The sequence below is a fragment of the Euwallacea similis genome, chromosome 14, assembly GCF_039881205.1.
Source record: "Euwallacea similis isolate ESF13 chromosome 14, ESF131.1, whole genome shotgun sequence".
In the NCBI taxonomy this organism is placed as follows: Eukaryota; Metazoa; Arthropoda; class Insecta; order Coleoptera; family Curculionidae; genus Euwallacea; species Euwallacea similis.
This window is the reverse complement of record NC_089622.1, coordinates 2,978,110-2,999,821: the sequence shown is the minus strand read 5'-3', so window position 1 is coordinate 2,999,821 and position 21,712 is coordinate 2,978,110. Positions and strand designations below refer to the sequence as shown.

Sequence of the window (21,712 nt, the reverse complement as noted above, 5' to 3'; positions counted from 1 at the left end):
CTCCGAAAGTGCATTTTTTTCATAATGAATTTTGACGGCATTTGTATGCGAAATTTGTCAGTGTTAATCCGTCATTTAGCGCCAATTTGGTATCATAAATACATTAATACACAATTCTTTCTCCAGATTTCGCTATCTTTATGAAATATCTCAGTTAATAAAAAAAACGGCTGCTTAGGAATGTTTTAATGAAAACCCATAGGTTTGTTTCATCTTTTGTATTAGCCTTGATATTCCATGATGACAGCCAAATCCGGATTCTGTGCAGTGTAGTACATAATGAAAAAATGTTTAGGAGGCCTTAACTCTCACTCACATGAAGACTCGAAACACCGACTATCGCCGCAATCAAACAGAGAGACGAACTCGGACGTAACGCACGCGCACGGTATAGAAACGTCTAACGACTCGACGGGATCCGAGGCGACGCCAGATCGGAAACGAAGTCGAGACGAGGACGGAGCCGAGCCGGAACGGAAACATCCGAGAATTTACTTGAAACAAGACCTGGTCAAGCCGGAAAATCTCAAACCTGAGATGCTGGTGCGATATCGCGAACTCTTACCCGAAAGGTAAGATATTTTATTTCATAAAAATCATTAGATTTGCAGATGGTCAAAAAGTTGATAACAATTATGGTAAAATGGAGGTTGATCACCACAAAAAATACCACCCTGTAAATTAATGATTCAATTTATAATACAAAAAAGTGTGGTATTCGATAGAAAATCTTATTTTGAAGGTCTTTGTGTCATACAAACATGATACACAATGGTATAAAAAGTATAGTATGATACACATGAGAACAGCCGCTGATTTACGGCAATATTTATACAATACATTAGACTATACAATTTTCGTTTTCAAGTGTTTATTTATTTATTTTTTAGAAATGGGTCGAGTTTAGCGATAGAGAGTACGGCAGGAAGCAGTGCCTCAGATAACGACGCACCACAAGACTGACACCAACCTTTTATAAGAAACAGCTTTTTTTACTGAAAATAAGCCCGGCCGCCCCGTCCCTATCAGGGGGTTGGGGCACCCTCGACGTGGTTGTAAGTTTATTAGAGCAACTGAGCTCGATATGACGTGTTTGTTGAGATATTTATTGTTTCCATTTTTACCTGTTGTTTTCGCGTAGATTAGCCTACTGGTAAACATCAAAGCAGACCATAAATTTCTATAATTCATTGCATAATAATAAGTGTTTTTGAAGTATATATTATTACACTCGTTGAATTTTCTATGCGAGGGAAACCGTTAAGGTTTGTGAAGTTTTTTGGGAAACGACGCGATCCTAAACGGTTCCAAGTAATTCCTAAATGTCTATCCATTCGGTGTATTTGGCATATGTAAAAAATCCTACGTGTAATCTCTGTGTGTCTTGACGTGTCCAAAAAATTGTATAAAAATTCACCTTTTTCATGTTCGCGCGTAAATTACCGAGCTGCTTTGATGATTCGAGTTAGACATATTGATATTACTTATATCGAAACCCTTTTGGGCCGCAGCCCACGATTGATTGATAAAAAATTATATCTATCTGTGATTTAATCAAAATTTTTGATGTATATTTTTCTCTAAAAATATCTTAAAAAGTATAGTAAATTTAAACAACTAGCAGGTAGTTAATTAATATGAAAATTATTGAATTTATATGCCAAACGTGTTTCAAAGAATACCTACGCTAATAATTATTTCTTAAGTAAAATTTTTGTTCACCTTTATACATTTTAAATTTCAAAAAAAAAATGTGAAAATGGAGATCGGACTTTGGTAAAGAAATTGAACTTTTTCTGGGTTTCTACTGGAACACGTTAAAAACCGCGAAAACTGACGGATCGGACGCGAATTTGTCAGTTTCTTCGTGCTAATTTCGTTTCGGTTCTCTTATTTCATATAACAATGAAGTGCAATTAGATGGTATATACATAATACATATATATTTACATCAATATTAATTAGTATATAAGATATATTAAAAGTATATTATATATTTCAAAATGGAAGCTATTTTGTTCGAGAGATAAAAGATTGACTCCAGGTAGAGTTTAAAAAAGTGCTTCTTTTCCCCCGTTTTCAACAACCGTCAGATGATTACAACCAACCGTTAAACCGAACCGATACCGACAGTTAAATGGGAATGGTGTAACTGGTATTTGCGACAGGTTTACTCAGTCATTGTTTAGATAATTTTTAAACAAAAATCCAATACAGTAGTAAAGGAAATTTGGACTTAATCCTTGGTGATTTTGAGGTTAATTGTCAACACTATTTTATAGTTTATTTGAATCAATTTCACATATTATCTGGACAGTCTAAATTCCTCCAGGAATTATGTCAAAATGAAATGACGTATCAAAAGCGCTCTCTAAAATGGATTTTAAATTATAACAGAACACGCATAACATGGTTCCAACCGAAATTCTCCAAACCCCATTACAACATGCACAATAGAAGTAATGAAATGCACCCTCATTGCCATTTTCATGATTCCCAAGCTTCGCCGTACAATGTTATTATAAATCATCCCCATGAAAATCCGAAATGGAAATGAAAACCTGATACAATTACAAGGGTTTAATTAAATAAAAGATTTATTTCCTGCGAGAAATAGTTTAAGTTTCGAATTTTTAGCATTTCCGTAGAAAAACGTATAATGTAATAAAATTATAAAATGGAAATTTACCAGCAAATCAGCTTTGCGGCAATTCCACTGGTTCCAATTGATTATTACAGATAGATAGAGAAAGAAATTAAGCATAAATTGTTACAAAATAAAGCAAATAATTGGGAAAATGAAATAAAAATTACAAATTTTAATTGCAGATATTGGGACTATATTCTTCCTTTTCCAAAATAAAAATTATAATATTACAATATTATAATATTCAATTATATAATATATAAACTTTGTTTACCCCAACACATTGGAACCATGGTTTGGATCACCTTCAAAAGCCGGACTTCAACATTTTGAACAGAGTTGTTCGTGTGGCATTATTATTAAAAACCAAATACGGCTACCCTGATTTCGGTTCGAATTAGATATGAGTGATTTTAGTTAATTCAAAAACGCTTTTATCTGCAATATCAACTATTAAACATCGTTTTGGTCGTTTCTGAGGAATATTCTGTTCCTGTTACTTACAGAATTTGAATCATTCTATCTATCAATAGGCACTAATTAACATTTCTGGACAAGAGCCACAATATTAATGTTCTGACAGCTTTAACTGGAAGTTAATTTCCACAGAAACGTTGAAACAGGGGGTGGGTCAGAATTTTTGTTTCTAATTTAAAGTTAAAGTTAAAAGCATAATATAAATAATTTGGCCTTACACTCGGCTGTAATATTTCAAAACATGATCAGTATGTCTAGGATTATTTCATAGCATTTCACTTTATTCTGAGTATTTCTGTAACAGCCTTCATTATAAGGAATTGGGAATTCCAAAAATGTTAACAAAAGAAAGCCGGTAATTCTGACATAAAATGTCATTTGAGGTTCTGATTTGTCATTCTCGTTTTCTGTTTGTTTACGTTTCGCAGTGCTCTAATCGGTAGCCGCAATCCAGGAAAGTACGCAGGGCAATGTACGTCAGAATCACTTACCTCTTTGCTTCATGTTTTGCATACCAGACGACGCATTCATTGTTGAAGCTTTTAAACCGTTAACCACTTCGTAGTTCTTTATTTTTAAATTAAGTAAAAATTACTTTATTCCTTTAAAAGCATTCTAAAATAATTCAATCATAACTAAAATACTGGATCTAAAAATGTCAAAAAATACAAGGTGTCCCACTTAAAAAGCAAAAGCTGTCATTTCCAGTCAAATCAAAATAGAGCAATCAGAATTATGCCGAAAAACTACAAGTCACGTTCATTTTTGGAGTTCCTATAAAAAAATGGGTAAAAAAATACAATTCTATTCGTTAAAACTGAAAAAACACCGGTTTTAGAAATTTTAAGACTATTATTTTGAATTTTACGTCATTTCAGAGTCACTAATCTTTTAAAATCGAAGTGAGTTTGAGTGTGAGGTGATATGTTCTACTTTTGATACAATCCGAGAATCGCTCAAGGTCTAAAATCTAATAAATATTTCTGTTTATTTTATTTATCTTCGGCATTCTTTATCATCACTTTTTTCATCATTTTATCTCGAAAACTAGACAAATCAAGTAAATCTGTTGCCAAAACCACTCCCACCAACCCCCCTCCAAACCACACCATCAGCAGTAAACTCACATATTTAAGTTGGACCAAATACTTGCTGTATGTTGTATATAAGAATGGTATGCTTTTCATACATATCTTTTGGCCGTGCGATTCGGTCCTGGAAAGGCCTACTGTGAAGTGTATAGTTTTTAGGACCGTGAAAATCAAAACGGGACCTCCAAAAGACCGAATCGGCGATCAAACATAAACATTCCAACCATATATGTGCCAGATTTTTTATTCACAAGATTAGCATTGAGATATTTATTAACAAACAGATATAAATGGGTGATCAAAGGCTTCAAGCCTTTATCGGTCACCGAATACGTTGCCTCGATGATGAGAGCGCGTATCTTAAGTTTTTGAGGTCGTGTCGACTTCCCCGTTCGTAGTTGTAAGATTTTATAAAAAAAAACACTGTTTTAAATGTTTGTGTGTCTCACTTCATGCTTGCGCTTTGTGAGGCCTGGATTCAAGAACTAATTTCATTTGAGAGGTTTTTCCGAAACAACAAAAATGTCCGGTCATGTGATATTGTCCAGTAGTTTTTGTCCCGGTCTCACTGGAAACTGTTTTAGCTTGTAGTATACAGTGTACTAAAATGCAAATGTAAACAGACAAGAAAGCAAGTGTGTCACTATTTTGTGCAATTTTTTATATTCTAGTGTTATGAACTGTTTTCGTTTTATTTTTAATCATTGTCATTGTGATAATTTGTTATAAAGACACCGTTGTTCTTATTATTTCTCATGCGGTCCGGGCCGTCCGGGCTGAAACGCGGTCCAAACCAATGTAACTCCAACAGTGTAAACGTAACCTTAAAAAGTATACGCGTAAATGATATTTTTAACGGATCTAATTACGGGAAAAAACGTTTTCTTAAAATTATATATTTCCTCGAAAATGTGTTTATATAGCGACATGTGTTTTTATGCGTTTTCGTTTTTAAAAAACTTTTATGGAGAGGGGACTTGAAATTGTTTTCGTTCATTTTTATTACGTAGGCGGTCAAAAAAACAATCAGAAACAGAAAATCTGAGTTGATGATTAAACATAAACAGATTCTACTTTAAGTTGATCTACACACCCTAAAGTGTCAGTATTTTGCATTAAAAAGAAAACCTTAACGGACCAAGCTCGTTTTGTTAGATATTTAAGTTAATCATTCCAACAATTAATAGTTTCGTCACGAATAAGACTTTATAGTTTTCCTACGATATTTTTTTACATACACATAATTTTAATGATTTTATATTATTACAATTATTATTATAACAATGTATTTGTTAAATAATTTTAATTTTACTAGCCCATAAGTGATTACTTAAGTTTGCTTTAGTGTCGTGTAAATAGTACTTTTAGCACACTTTAAATATTTCAATATTTGTGTGCCTGCTGAAATTACAGTGAAACTCGTTGATATAATTATTAAAACAAAAAACATTTATTGGGTTTTTGGGTATTCGTTTAACGAAGCAAAAGAGACAGTTGAAGGGTAGGTGGTATGAGAATAAGCTATGGCTGTAAGTGCATCATATTTCTTCTTGTTCTTGAGTTCAAAAAGATTTGTCAATTTATTTCACCAGTCAATTTCAAAATTTAAAAAACAATTTTTTTTGTTCAAAAGATGCTACACTTAAAGATCATTTTAAGGACATTTTTCTAAGGAAATTTTCTTCAAGTTTTTAATAATTTCTAACTTCTATTATAAATTAGTGAATGGCTACTGAACATTTTTTTTCATCATTTATTCCACTTTTATATATCACTATTGTTATATATCATAAATTCTAACACCTTGTTCACTATTTAATGATATACCAGTGATAAACGAAAATTTTATTTACATAAAATGTGAATTTATAAGTCATTGACGTATCAAAAGGGTAAGTATAATAGATCAGTGAAAAGCTAAATTTGAGCAGATTTTAATTTAAAATTAAAACATATATATTGCCATTTAAAAAACAAAAGCTAATACTAATTACATCCAATCGTAAACTGACGTATGACATTAGAAAATCTTAGTTCCTTTATGTTATATTGATAATCCAAATTTCAAAACCCTATCTGTAGTAACTGAATTCAGACTGCGTATTCACTTCAAGCCGCCCGGTAGATACGGTATAAGTCACACTAATGGCTGAAGATCAGTCGATTCAAATTTCTGTTGTGGCTAAGTTGCTGTTTCAACTTTGAATTTTATCCGTTATGCAAATTTAGGAATCTTCGTTTAAAAAAATTGAAGAAATTTACACATATAATCTAAATGCAAATCGATCTGACAAAATTGAATTAAAGACTCAAATTTCGATAACATTAAAATAAAATTAATCAATCAAATTTTCTAGTGCACAATTTTCAAACTGACTGCGTATGTTTTAAAACGTTATTCACTTAAAATGATGAAAATAAGACCACTTTTAAAATCTACGAAAGGCATTTATTTCCATTTGAAAATAGTCCTCTTTCTTTTAAGGATTTTCTTTATAATCAATTAGCTTTGTGTATGAAAAAGCAAGCTTCGAATTTATACCATCAAATTTCTTATATTAGAACACTTTTGCCGCTGTTTTAAGGTCTGTATCACCTGCCTCAACAAGTTAAACAACACCCAAAAACGAAATTTACTTTACACCAACCATATAATAACAATAGTACCCACACACAATTCCCACATTTAACCACTTTGATGAAGAGACCCCGGCGAAAGCAACTGGCGTTTTAGTTGCGATTTCTTTTAATCTCGCACTTTAATACGTAGCAAAAGCCGTGTGCAAGCGTCACTCGACAGGAAATTCGTTATTACTCGTAGAACTTATACAGAGTATATACTTAAGTAGCTGGTAGATAAATCGTCGCGTCAATACGTTTTGACACTTACAGTACAAGGATAGGTTTAATTCCCACTAGAGTTTTTTTTTGTACATGAAACACTAATATGGTGGCGGCACTTAACTAATCGTAGTGTTTAGAAAATACTTTTAGTACGTAATAGTTATGTAGGGCTTACTTTTAGGGTCTCCCCTCTATCTCTTCATCATTGTGGTAGCATTACAGGTTCAAACTGAAATAGACCGGTTCGTAATACTCACATGGCATATTTCAGAAAGTTTATTAATCACATTCCAGACAAATTAAAAAGCCGTTTTTGTATGTACCTGTTTATTGGTGCGCCAGTTAAATCAAAAATACAATTGTCTAGTCTAGATACGTTAACTGATTTTGATTAGGAAAGTTAGAAAAATATTAGAGAACAAAAATGTGATTGGTAGAGAAAAGTTGCCAAAGACTGACGTAGCGGTACGTGAAATGTTAGAAGGAATTTTATATCCCGTTTTTAGTAGGCTTTTGAGTAAATTAAATTACCTTTTAAAATATGCCATTTCCAAGAATATCAAGAAAAGAACTACCCCGAGCAGCTAAGAATTGCAGATATAACTGGGACCAAGACATTATGTACTCTGTCATATCCAAGATATCAGAAACCAATATCAAAAAAAGTATTTTTCGCTAAGCATGTTCAACAGATCTAAAAATGTACAGGTTCAAATTATGAGGTATTGAATTTTTTGACAATATGTTAGCAAAATTTACGCCAAAAAACCTGTTTTGGATAAATAATTTTCCTGTAATATATATTTATTATATTTCGTATTAAAATTGTGACTATAAATGCCTTGTAGCGTGAATATTTATATCTATATTATGATACCTAAAGGCATCGAAAAGACAAGTCGCGCAGCTTCTCTCCGCGACTTGACTTTTTTGGTGCCAAGCAAAATATCAAAACGTTGTATTTTTACGTGTAAGGGAGGAAAACAAGATCGCCATGCAACTAAGTGTATTTTTACCATTCGGTGTTTTCCCTTATACTGTATCGCCATTTTTCTATAAAAGACAGTCCTGTTTTCCTCCTACTAAACAAAATGCAGCCATTCTTGTTCGTAAATATCTGTGACTCGTAAATGATAACGTTTTATTATAAAGAGTTAGTGTTTGAACAACTATTGCTTTGTGGGAAATTGTTATTTTCAGAAAATATTTTAAAACCACAAAAATAAAAATATACCGATACACATTGTATATTTATAATGTAATTCTGAAGTATACCAGTATTTATTATACTGTGGACTACATTACAATGTTTATTTGTGTTTTATTTCAGGAAAAAAACCATTTCCGGTAAACTATTATATTGAGGGAGCACATTATTAAAATCAAACACAGCAATGAGTAAATGAAATTTTACGTATAATATCCGCAATACGCCATTTGAAGTTAAGTCATTATAATAAATTGTTTCAACTTACTTTAGTAACACAATTGAATTCCATGGTCCACACAGTATTTTATCAACTTTTTCTTTAGAGTAGTCTTGAATAAAGGTAAACCGATAATACTCCTTCACATTTTCATTTTTTAATTGTTTGTATTTATTCCATCCAGATCCGTACAAATAGCCATTTTCTAAAATAATATGAGTCTCCTTATTGACAGAAAATATTTTTTCTAGTCAAGATGGAATTACAGTTGTTGAACTAACTATATAGATTCATAAATATTGTGCCAACTTCAGTATGTTTGAGTCAGGTTAGATTAGATTAAAATTATCATGTGTGGGCCTAAAAATCCCCTTATACTGTAACCTAGAAGACTTATTATACCTCAATATCTATTACAGTTCAACTAGCATGTTTAACTTCACACGGAAGTCAATTCATTATGACACTAATTAAAATTTTGTAGAATGCTGAAGGTAGGGTTTGTAATCATCCTAGTTTCTAAAATTTAGCCTTTCTGCAGTTAGGCATTCACTTCAGATTTTGTAGAAACAAACTTCAAGAATACTTATTGGCAACAATAGATCTTATTCTGAGAAAACTGAAATTTGCTATACACAGTGATGTAACAAAATTCTAGCATGCTTTTATTACTTCTGTAAAATCACTAATCTTTAAATGACACTATCTCTAAGAAAACACTCACCTAGCAAAATAATAGTGTGCTTGCTCCCACAGGCAACTTTAACAACATTTACATCTGAGGAATTATCAGAAATATCCACTACATGAGGAGTAGCCATAACAGAAACAATGCTCTCATTGTATGTAGAAGATGCAGCTAGTCCTAACTGCCCATTAGAATTCTGACCCCAAGTGTATAAATCCCCTTGCTCACTCACTGCAGCCGAGTGCCAGTCTCCTTCATTTACAAAGCTTTACATGCAAAGTTCCACTTAATCAATATGCTCCTATTACCTGCTGCTATTGCTACAATTCTAATTCCTGCCAATGCTTCAATTAATACTGGATTTGGTTCATCATCTAGTTGACCAGTCCCCAATTGTCCTTTAGTGCCTGCTCCAAAGGAATAAACATTTCCTTGTCTATCAAGCAATATGCAATGCTCTCTTCCAGCTTGTAGGTCCACAATATTTTTGTTGCAAAAGTTCAACTTTTCCGGAATGCTATATATATATCCTTTAGCACTATAGGCCACATTTAGCTTATCTCTTGCAGTGATAATTTTGATTTGATCATTAGTATCTACTATAAAGTTTGGCACCTTTACCAGCTGCCAGTCATTTAAAGAGGTTTTAAACAGGTCTCCAGTTGATGAAAGAGTTAACAAATTTGTGGTGCTCAGTGTTACTTTGGCAATTTGAGATGAATTTGGCAAAATTAAATTTTCTCTTCTGTTGCAGTTTTCACAATTTATTGAGCCTTTATTGTCAGTGACAATCACTGTCATGGTATGCCCCAATAGGAAGTGTTCAATATGGGGCTCTTCATAAATGGTTACAAATTCCTCAACAATTCCCTGCAAGTTTTTCCCTTGATGTAATTGGTTGTATAAATTGAACCCCTTACATAATATCCGCATGGTAAATATCGATTAAAACGGGATTTTCGATCTATTTGGGATTTGTAAACAGGCTAGCAGAACGCGTCAAGAACCAAACCAAAACAAACGTCTTGTTGGTTGACGACTCATTGGAAAGTATTATTTGACTACTTTTGCGAGTTTGAGGTGAATTTAAGGAGAGGAAATTGTGCTACATTTAAGTCAAATGGTGAGTTCAAACTGAATGAATCGAGGAAACTTTCCTTATTGGATATTAAATTAAAAAAATGTAAAAACAGAAACATTTGTTTTGTTGTAATACTCAAAAATTTGCAATTGCCATGGCAACCTGAGTTGACATAACCTAAAATTGATGAAAGCGACGTTTGCTTGACAAATTTATTAAACTTCTTTTAATACCTTGATGATTATTCCGTCTTTGTCGGTTGAACTCAAATTTTTCTTATAGACAAAGACAAAATATACCTACCACTAACATATCAACCTTCATCAACAAAACTGAGATTAATTTCATATTAGATGGCAAGATGATAGAATTGTCTCTTTTATATTAAAATCTCATTTATTTTCACTTCTAGGGTCTTTTATCAATACTGAGGAAACTAACTTCTACACCCGAGCGCGAGCTGAGGTTACTACTTTTAGGCCTAGATAACGCTGGTAAAACCACCATCCTCAAAACTTTGGCCTCGGAAGACATCACAAGCATAACACCAACTGCAGGTTTCAATATTAAATCTGTAATCAGCGACGGATTCAAATTAAACGTTTGGGATATTGGGGGCCAACGGAAAATCCGACCATACTGGAAGAACTATTTCGAGAATACCGACGTGTTGGTACGTTGGTGACCGTAGTGATTATCCCAATTAACAATTTAACTTTCTTTACAAAGAATCGCAGAACATTCACTTACAAAACTGCTTAAAATCAAAATATGGAACAGTTCAACAATTTAAATCAATCAGTAAGCTATAAACGCAGAATTGCCCCTCATCAAACATTTCAGTGTCTTATTTTATAATGTTTTACATCTAACTCGTTGAATCCGTTTTAAAACCATTTTCTCAAAGTAGTCTCAGCAAATCAATAAAATTTAATTATGCTTTCTATATAACAGTTCTATAAAAGTTGTTAAAAAAACTACGTAGCAATGTATGCAACAATAGGTCTCCCGAGAAATTTTATAAGAGTATATTTTGCCGACAACCTGTGTACAGAATACAGTTCAATGGTAATCGAATAGTACGAACTCTGTAAGAAAATCTCTTCTGTAATAATTTGCATTTAAACGTGCATCAGCTTCTGATTCTGATAGCTTTCTTAGCTTTACTTATGAATGTTGAAAATACAACTGAAAGTTTTATTTGAATAGCTAACCTGATATACGAATACCTGTCTGAATTTGTATTCAAGTATAGGTCCTTTTTTAATTTTTATTCAAATTCAAATATATGACCGTAATCTGCTAATAATGTTCCTGACTTACATCCTCTTATACAACCAAACTTTAGATCTACGTGGTAGACTCAGCTGACAAGAAACGCTTAGAAGAAACAGGAATAGAGCTCTACGAGCTCCTCAGCGACAGCAAATTAAACAACGTACCATTACTAGTTTACGCAAACAAGCAGGACCTGCCAGACTCCCTTCCGGCTGCAGAGCTGGCTCAGGCACTAGGGTTACCCTCGATTAAAGACCGGACCTGGCAAATTCAAGCTTGCACTGCATGTACAGGGACGGGGGTGCGCGAGGGAATGGAATGGGTCTGCAAGAATATCAAGAAAAAGTAGCGGGAGGAGATGGGAACTGAGCTATGAGATCAAATAAGAACTTCATAAAGAGTTTCAGAGATTTAAATGATGCATGGGTTTGAAAGACGGGTTTTTAATGTTTGAGAAGAGTTAACGATGGATTATTGTAAATACCTAATTACAATGTATAAAAAATATTTTCATTACAAGCCATCTCATTTTGAAATCTCGTAAACGGTAATACATACAAATATGTTTTATGAAGGCCGATTTCCACATTTTTGTGGTCAGTAATATCCATAAAATACAAAATAAACACGGTTTTCATTCACATTATTATTAACAAAAATGGCATAACTTTGTATACATATGCTTAACCAACTTTGTAGTTTTCTGTTTTGGATGTTCCATTGAGGTGACTCCAAGTTTAAACACCCTGTAAGTACAGGATTCGCCAAAATAAATAGTACACCGAAATAGAAATTCATGTGCAATTGGTAGTTTAACATTATTTTGTGTGTGATGTGAAACAGATAATGAAAATGATCATATGGTAATGGATGATCATTAAAAAAAACTCGCAGTAGGCATTTAACCGTAAATGTAGGGCATTGATTAAGTCATTTCCTATTTGCCATCAAACATCTGACAAAGAGATACCAGCTCGAGCAGATGAATTTCTACTTCACATTTTTTTAGTGATTACACCCATTAGTCATAACCAAGAGGAGTTATTTAGAAACCTGAATAAATTAGATCAAAACCTATCAGTATGTCATTGGTGTCTCACAATGTTTTAGGACCCAGCAATTTTCTAAAATTAGTTTTCCTATTAATAATGGACAATGTTAACATAGCCTATTCTACAAGTTAGAACTTAAAAACTCGACTGCCCTTTATACACATTATCACCACACTTGATGTACTTTTACCATTCGGATTTCTTTTGTCGAGTGCTACTGGTCGCGTGTTTCTAATAAAATTAAATAAAGTTTGAATTCCTTGTTTAATTACAATCGAAGACAAGGTATCATCGCTATGGGATTGTTTAGTTTGGCGGATGCTGTGGCTAATTGTCGCAGAACCGAGTCATCCACTATAGTTATTGATATTTAGACTTGACAAGCACCGGTCTTAAAAAAATTAATTATTTAGGGCTCAATTTAGTTGAAATTATATTTATATTTAATACATGCGCTAATAAAACTAGATATTTATCACTATTATCATGCGTTGTCCATACAAACCATCTCAAACAGAGGTAGATATAAAATAATGGTTTCTTTAAGGGAAGTTTACTAAAAACAATCATATACAAGGTGTCTGTTTTACGAATTTTACCTGCTTTACACTACCAATATGATCTCAGTTACCTTAAGACATAGAAAATCGGTTAAATTAAGGCAAAATTGTATAATTTAAAGCTTAATAAAAATATATTTTCAAATTGGCAGTGTTGTCTATACTTTTCTAAAAGTCCGTGAAAAACTGAAATTTAGTTTTGTGTTTATATGGTACCAAAACATTCGTACAAACTTTTTTGGAATATTTTTTAATAGCTTTGTCAGTTTTCTTCTATTGTACCAAGTTTCCTAGATATGAAGTGTAACTTTTGTTTGGTGAGCAATTTATCGATTGTGTAACTCTATGGCACTCTTGCCAAAAAATGGAACTTACTGTTTAAACCAATATAACAACATTAACTATGAAATGCGTCATATCAATTAACTTAGAAAAATATATGTATCTAAACAAACAAAAATGGAATGCGGAGACAATCAGAGAAACGAAAGTTACACTTCTTGTCTTGAAAACTGAATGCAATGGAAGAAAACTGAAAACGCCATTAGAAAGTATTGCACAAAGGCCCTTACAAACGTTTAGGTTCCATCTTTTCATAATGACCCGTTTTCGATTTATAAACGAAAAACCAAATTTCAGTTTTTTACTAATATCAGAATTTTTTTTTTCAAAACAAATTGAAACTCTTATGAGCCACACATACGTATATGTATAAATAATCAATAAACTCCAAAAAGAAAAATATCACTCTTAGTGGTACAAGTTTCTGGTCCCTTAATTAAGGTCGATAATTTAGGCTGAGAAGAAACATAATAAAAAAATAGTAACAATTACCGAACCCAACAGAACTATAGAACCAGCCTAAAATTACCCCAACACGGTCTTTTTCAAATACTACTTACTCTCTGCAGACTTCACGTTTATTCACCGAAGATCTCAGTTTTTTTAGAACCAAAGCTCGTTTTATCGTAGCTGCTTGCTTTTCAGGATTATCTAACACTATCAAATTACCATTGCTATTAGAAGTCGCTTCGGTAGGCATTTCTTCTGGTAACTCCAATTCTAGATTCAGATTCTTTTTCAGTCGCCTCGAGGTATTGCTTTCTTTAATCTTCTTTGTCAGTAGCTGGGCTGTGCTAATTTTAGAGGAAGACCCTACTTTAACAGTCCCGGTTTGAACGGTATCTAAACTATCAAAATCGCCCACAGATTTTGAAGGTTGTTTCTTGCATTTTAAGTTTGTAATATCTTCTTGGGTAGCATCACTTTCAGACGTTGTAGCTCTCTGCTTCTTGTTGTTTTGCTTTCCATAACTTCGAGTTTTAGGCCGATCATCTGAGAAAATTGGTATTTTCGGAGTAGCAATAGGAATTAAAAAAGGAGTGGCTGGTATGGGCGTAGTTGAAACTTTGGTGCTTTTTTTCTTAGGGACTACAAGTGCACTGGAATCAGCAATCTTCTTAGTAGTTCTGGCTTTAGTAACAGGCTTTTCATCTGGTGAATCTGGGAAAATACATTTTTGGGGTTTTCTCCGTCTGGGTGGAGAGTAGTGCGGTAACCCATTTACCATTACCGTGATCGGAACAGTTTTAGAGACAGGAGTCATAGGGAAATTATCATTCCCGACTTGAAAGGCACAAGCTTCATCTTTAAACAATTTAACATTTTCTTGCTCTTTATCAAACATCATATAACCCGCTCTCTGCAGCAAAGCATCCTGATAAAGCCACACCAATTTAGTCTTTTTAGACGTCAACACCTGCACCAACAAACTGTTTACTTCCAGTCTCTCAGAGATCCGACCGATACGGCTCAAATGGAAGCTGTAATCATACAAAATGTTGGCGTAAGGCTCCAAGAAAACGTCATCAAATTGCGGAAGAAAAGGTGCCGGTATCATGTCAGAACATTTGTCTTTGTAGGCGCGCTGTAAAGTATCATATATCGCTAAAGACCCAGTGATAACTTCTTCCGCAAGTTTATTGTCTTTATAGTGCATGTTAACTAGCGCGTTTAAGTGATACTTTTGCAGAAGCAGCTGCTGAAATTCTAAAGAATGGCACATTAGGCACTGACACGTTTTATTGTGCGAGAGAAATTCGGGATATTTGAAGCCGTGTATGGTTAAGGTGGGAGAGGATGGTGAAAATTGCCTGAAATTGAAAAAAAAATCATTTAAAATTAAAAAATACTATCGACCACAAAAGTGGCCGACCAGTTTCAAATCAAAATCGCTTGCGGTACTGTGGGTCGGATACCTTTTTTTGTCACACTTGACCTAGATTACTTTTTGTTGAATCCTCCTTTTTGTGTATATACATCAATATTTTGCACACAAACATGTATTACTAGCCCAATTTATTAAGACAATTTTATTTTTTTGTATTTTCTCAGTTCATCGTTAAGGCGTAATGGCTCTGAATCTGAGCAAAGACATAAAAAGTAATGTAGTACTTTTGTACGAACAAGGGCGCAATATATCCGAAATTAGTCGTGAGATGAATATTATGGTACGTAATCACATTGTCTTTTTTCAATTAAGGTAACTTTATCACTGGCTTAAATTTGGAGACGTTTTTTTGTTTATATTGTTACTTCTGGCAAGAATTTCATCTCGACTTGAGCGAAAAGTCTGTGAGACGTCGGCTGTGTTATACAGGGTGTTCCCAATTCGATGTGCTATTATTGTTATCTCTTAAACGGGAAGAGTTACAGGGTCGGTTAAATTGGAAAAAATGTGTCACATTTAATACTCTTCTAAGAACCGAAAACAATGTTGCAGAATGATTTTTAGTTTCTGAGTTACTGTAAAAAAAACTAAAATTAGGTCTAATTTAATTTTCTAAATGAATTGATAACTAAAAGTTTTTCATCAAAATATTTAATACAAGAACTTCGTAGTTTTCTTATGTCTACAAACCAGTAAATTTCAAAATTTTAAATGTTCCTTAGCTTTTGAGATAATGAGAACAACTTGAGTTTTTCAAATACGGACCAGTGCATGTTTCGGCGATTTTTAAAAGATCTTAATAACCCCTTTACAAGGATGTATCACAAGATAGAATTTTTTTATGTTTTAGTTTAAAAGAAGTAATTCTACATTTTTCTCTCAATAAGCTAGGCCGGTCTTGGAGGGCCAAGTAAAAAATGCAATTATTATACCTCGAAAATGTTATGCAGGCAAATGAATTATCAGTCTGTGACTTGAAATTTTCTCTTTTAACGTACGCATTACGAAAAACGTCGTTTATGTCATTTTTTGTTTAAAGAACTTTTGCGACATAGAAATCACTTGATTGTTAAGTGAGAGGTAGGAAACAGTCGGACTAATTAATTCCTAATTCCCAGCAAAATATTATTGTTAATAAAAGTCTTGAAGTTTAGTAAATTGTATTACAGTGTTTTGTAAATTGTTGGTCTTGTTTATAATTGAATTCAACATGTATTTTTTTTTTTTTTTTCATCTTAAACAATTATATAACCATATCAACTTTTACAATTTACAAAATTCAATGTTAATATAATGATGTTTTCATACAATTACTAACCGAATTGATTTATTTGAAATTATCCTGAAAATATTCCGGCAAACTTGGTATTCGATGTAAAATTCTAAGTTTATTCGCTCAACACAGCGTTTTTGTTGTGGATAATTTTTTTGTGAACTGATAAGGCGCCTTCGCCCGGAATACGCTTCAAGCGATTTTGAACCTTAACATGGTCGACCACTTTTGTGGCCGATAGTACATTCAATTCTAAACAAAACGTCGTACACAAAAAGTGAGCCACTATTTTCGGAACTAAGCACATAAAAAGCTTTACCTAGAATGTTTGGGATCAGCCAGCATCAACTCTTCCATCAAATCACTGCACTCATTGACTTGTTTTTCGAGGTCTTTCTTCTCGTCCTGGATCATCACATTTTCAGCAGGCGCAACGTTAAGCTTCACAGTGTTTATGCATAAAATGTCGTCTATGCCATTTAATTTTGTCGTGCAATTATCCAGATTGCCCGTAAGTAAATCTGAGTGTGCCAAAAGAATCAGCAAAGCCACACACCTGAGAGGAAGAACTAACTGTTGTGCCAAATCTACTAAATTCCCTGAGTATGCTCGTAAGTCACGAGGGAGACGCATGAGTTTATAGGTTTTCGCTAATTCGTATACTGCATCGAATAGGATGCTCAAATCATAGGCAGACGCTTCAATAAAGTTTACAATTATTAGTTATTTGTACTAAGTTTGTTTTTGAAAACTTACGGGGTATTTTCTTAGTTATTGCAAGGGCAGTATCAAAGGCCATATGCAATTTAAGGGTCATGGGCTCTCTTTCGTGCTCTGCCTCGATAAAAGCACAATTCCTGGTTAGTTTATACAAGACAACATTCAGATCCGTATTTAGGATTTTGAATTCGTCTTTCTCCTTGTTAGCTGAATAGAGACTGTGCGCGATCTGCCAAAATTTGTATGATTTTTCGGGATCAACGTATAAAAATGCTTTTGATTTGCAGATGTGATAAATTGCAATGGTTCTGCTATAACTAAAAATATCAATTTAGATAAATAAACTCTTCAAAACAACTGAAAAAAACTTACAGTTCTTCTGTTTCTAATAATTTTACTAATTCATCGCCTTTAGATACAAAAGAATCCATTAGGTCGTTTTTAACGTTACTAGATTCAATAATAAACCCAAGAATAGACAATTGCAAATTAGAATCTTCAGCCTTTTCGGCCCATTTTAACGCCATGGCAAAACATAGAATACTGGACATTGAAATGTAGTGCAACCTAGAAATTAATCATTTTCAAATTTTTGTTATCGTTTTATTTTTAGGTTTAAGTACCTACCTATATGTAAACCCCATGGATATTAATAGTACAGAAATATTTTTTATAACATAATTGTCTGTAAAGTTTTCATGTGATACGCTACTGATTAAATCTCTGGACAAGTTTAGTAATTCTAGAGTGCTGATTAATTTGCTTAAGCGTAGTCCTGAATAAGCAGAAACTATGTCGCATTCATCATTCGCGTTTTTGGGAACTGGCTCAGTTTTTTCATAGATTTTTGCCTTGTGCAGAGCTATAAACTTTTTCCTTATTAAGTTACACATAATCTTATACATAACTCATTACCCAGCTTTGTTTTCTCCATTTCTTGTAAATTTTTATCAGCAATTCCTTTAAAAACGGCTTGAAAGTAATAAAAGTATGTTACTGCTATTGCAACTTTAAGCAAGGAATTTGAAGAATCTTTAGCCAAAACTTCCTCCATCTTCTTGATAACAATAGGAAATAGTAAACACATGTCCTCATGAACACGGATATCACCCCGTACATAAATGCGTAGAATTGCCAAATATGCTACTGTTTCAATATCTGCAATCTATTTTAAGAAAAAATAGTCGATAAGACGCGTTTTGTGTGAAAGAGTAACAAATATACTTCGGTAAGGTGAGAAAATGTGGCCATCATTGAAGTTCTACTCCTCCAGACTGAGTTATATAAGTTTAATTCAAAAAGAGTAAGTTCTACTTGCTTTTTCTGTGTAAACAAAGGGTTGATATTTATGATATTACAGAGTTCTTTACTCTGCTGCTGCAAAACTCTAACTATCGTCAGGTCATTTGCGTTAATACTATCCTTTAATTTCGACTAAAATCGATAGAAAAACTTAACTAAAAACTTTATACATATAAAAATAGTACCCACCTTTGGAACAATCCACCAACTTTGCATAAACGAGTTGCTTTCCTTTGTGTACAACAAACAGTACAAGGCAGCCAACCCCATGCAATGAATAAAATTTTCATTTTTCAAATCAGAGTCACACAATGCTTTGAAAATACACGTAATAGGATTCTTCCATTCGTCCTCTTTAGTGCCACTTATATCTAATATATTCTTCAGGAAGCAAATATTGACTACTTGGTGGGCTTCATTTTTTTGTTGAAAGAGTACTACGCCAATATTGTAGGTGTTAGTCAGTAGTTCCTTGCAGTCATGAGTCCATCCTTGACATTCTCCTTGTTTCAATGGTTTGACTAGATCAAAATAGTATTGTAGAGACTTGCTCAAGATGGAGAAGAAACTGCTATTGAGGACGTTTGTCTTGCTGATGTAGGACTTTATTAAACTTGTTAATGTATTTCCCATTCTGAGCGCTCCTGAGTAGTTTCTAGCAATGGTACATCCACAGCTGCATGGCTTTTGAGTTTCAGATATTGCTGCACTAGGCACAAGATCTTCAGTGAAATATGTTAATATGCTCAATAAAGTTTTTGGTGTCATTTCACACCAGTAATGAATTCCTTCACTCTTGTAGTATATCAGAAGAGATCGCAGAGGGTTTTCAATAAATGGAAAAGTTTGGGTGAACAATTTTTTGTTACTAATTTTATAACCATTTAAAAATGGCTTGATGGCATCAGCATTCTTTTCCATTTGTTCTAGTTTTGAAGGCAATAAAGCCAGAACAGTCTTAAAAATTGCATGGCATGTTTTCAGATCTTGGTCTTTGAATTGCTGCGTGATTCGCGTTTCAACAACATTTAAAAATTCTTCACAGAATTCAAATTTATTACTTTCAATTAGGTTTGAGAGTATGTCTGAGCAAATTGATACTAAGGCCACTTGAGTTACATTGCTACATGTAGTTTTGCCACATTTCAATGCAACAATATCCAATACTATACAATAAAACTTCAACAATTGATCACTGGAGACTTCCAATGCATGAAGCTGATAATAATATTTATGAGCAAAAGAGCACAAGTCCTCAACAGTTCCTGAGATATTCTGTAATTTAAGGACTATTTTCAGAATGTCTATTAAATACTTATTTTGTTTTTTATCTTTAGCCTTAGCTAATAAGCATATATTGTATGCTATTAGTTGTACGATATTGGAGTACACTGTCGTTGCTGCTGCATTTTTGTAGAATGTGGGTAACAAGAGTGGTTTAAGCTTCACGAGGTCTTCATATCTTTTCTAGAGACATAAGGAAAATTCTTTTACCAAAATGCTACTTCTATTAACTATTGTTTTGGTTCAAATACAATAATTGTAAAGGGGTAATTCATGGCAGTACAAATGATAGAAATTAACTAACAGACATTTTTAAGAAATATTGACAACTCACAAAAATGTTTTAGATATGAAATTTTCCCATATTTATTTCAGTGTTAAGGAAGTTTCTCAAGGATAATCACTCAGTAAATGCGTTGTAAACTTCAAATGTTATTCAAATGCATCAAATATTAAGCAACTATTGCCCAAGTGTACCAAATGTTGATGTACATATATTAAGCTCGTGATTATCCCCTCAGAACTTTCAGGGTAATAATTATGGGATTATTAAAGGACATATAGTTAATAAAAATTCTACAATTGCCTAGAAAGTGGAAATGTGATATGATTTTCTAATAATTTTGACAGAAACATTATATTCTTGAATTTATTATAAATTAAATGAAAAATAGGTTTTTCAAAAGTAAAAAAACAAATAATTGCCAATGAGATACTCCTAAAGAATGAATTTCTACTTTAAGAAATCAATTTTATAGGAATGTGTGTGAGAGTGAAAACGAAAATTGTCCAATGAAGTTTCTAAGTAACATTTTTGACCAATCATCATCATCAACAAAACTTTAATTTTCACTCTCCTAGAGAACTAGGCCTGTTTTCTCCTACTTACCATAAGGCAGACCATTTTAGTTATATGGTAAACACTCGCAAAATAATCATTGACATTTATACATTCTACTGTATGGATGTTCTGGACAACTTTATTGCAAAGCTTTTCCAGGTAGTTGACTTCACATGCCTCGGCACGATAATAGCAAGCACAAGATATAGCATGAATAATTTTCACAGCCGTTTCAGTTACTAAGCCGGCTTCATTACACAATTCCAAAACTTGGGAGAATTTGCCTTCCTTAGCCAGCAGTGTAATCTCCTTTATTTTACTCATTTTAACCATTTGTGACACTAAAAGACATTTTTAAAAGAGGTCGGAACTCATGACATGAGAACTAATTCTTTTTCTGGGATGATGGCGTCCTATCGCATCACCAACGTACCGCCAAATGATCATTGTTTATTAAAAAACAACGCCGACTAGGATTAGTTTGACCTTAAGCCGGAGTCCCATGCGCCACTGGTCAGCATATCCGGCGATACGACGATGCTAAATTATTATAATTTTCGAGAATAAACTACTTATTAATTGGAAAATAATAAAAACAATGGTATTAAAATTAAAACAACAATAAATCAAGAAATTTCAATGGAAAAGGATAAAATTCCTTTAATTAATATAATTAAACAAAATATTTACAAAAAGATCAGAAGGATCTAAAAGGGAATGTGACTAGAATGTCAGATACGTTATGTCCCGATATCCAGAGGCAATTTAGAACACTGCAAATTATACGTAACTAAATTCATGGGGACATATTCGCACTAGATCCTTCGAAGACAAACAAAAAAAGTTCAAATCTCTGAACAAAAGTTAAGAAAAATAGATTACCGACTAAATTCTTATTTTTTTAAATGAAATTTAAC

At 33.1% G+C, this 21,712-nt stretch overlaps 4 protein-coding genes across 10 annotated transcripts in view; 2 read left to right on the top strand and 2 right to left on the bottom strand.

The window, feature by feature from the left end:
* Nucleotides 1–8,370, top strand: part of Eip93F (Ecdysone-induced protein 93F) — an 80,973-nt gene extending 72,603 nt beyond the window's left edge. For all 7 annotated transcript variants that reach the window (XM_066396936.1, XM_066396939.1, XM_066396940.1 and 4 more), the window contains 2 exons: nucleotides 296–572; nucleotides 891–8,370. In XM_066396936.1, the coding sequence (XP_066253033.1) occupies nucleotides 296–572; nucleotides 891–963 (350 nt within the window). In that variant the 3' untranslated portion in view covers nucleotides 964–8,370. The remainder of the gene's footprint in view (nucleotides 1–295; nucleotides 573–890) is intronic.
* A 129-nt stretch (nucleotides 8,371–8,499) lies between these two features.
* Nucleotides 8,500–10,404, bottom strand: LOC136413409 (RCC1 domain-containing protein 1). Its single transcript, XM_066396947.1, has 3 exons — nucleotides 9,483–10,404; nucleotides 9,211–9,426; nucleotides 8,500–8,691 (listed from the first exon to the last, which is right to left on the bottom strand). The coding sequence occupies exons 1-3, from the start codon at nucleotides 10,105–10,107 to the stop codon at nucleotides 8,531–8,533; spliced, it is 1,002 nt and encodes a 333-aa protein (XP_066253044.1). The 5' UTR covers nucleotides 10,108–10,404; the 3' UTR covers nucleotides 8,500–8,530.
* Nucleotides 10,179–12,176, top strand: LOC136413413 (ADP-ribosylation factor-like protein 3). The gene is made up of 3 exons (XM_066396954.1): nucleotides 10,179–10,297; nucleotides 10,668–10,928; nucleotides 11,604–12,176. Exons 1-3 carry the CDS (start codon nucleotides 10,295–10,297, stop codon nucleotides 11,880–11,882), a joined length of 543 nt encoding a protein of 180 aa, XP_066253051.1. The 5' UTR covers nucleotides 10,179–10,294; the 3' UTR covers nucleotides 11,883–12,176.
* Nucleotides 12,177–12,344: 168 nt separating this feature from the next.
* On the bottom strand, nucleotides 12,345–21,200 carry LOC136413401 (uncharacterized). Its single transcript, XM_066396932.1, has 9 exons — nucleotides 20,844–21,200; nucleotides 18,860–20,137; nucleotides 18,593–18,802; nucleotides 18,284–18,533; nucleotides 17,996–18,230; nucleotides 17,741–17,935; nucleotides 17,405–17,685; nucleotides 16,968–17,346; nucleotides 12,345–15,298 (listed from the first exon to the last, which is right to left on the bottom strand). The coding sequence occupies exons 1-9, from the start codon at nucleotides 21,126–21,128 to the stop codon at nucleotides 14,044–14,046; spliced, it is 4,368 nt and encodes a 1,455-aa protein (XP_066253029.1). The 5' UTR covers nucleotides 21,129–21,200; the 3' UTR covers nucleotides 12,345–14,043.
* Nucleotides 21,201–21,712: the final 512 nt, after the last annotated feature.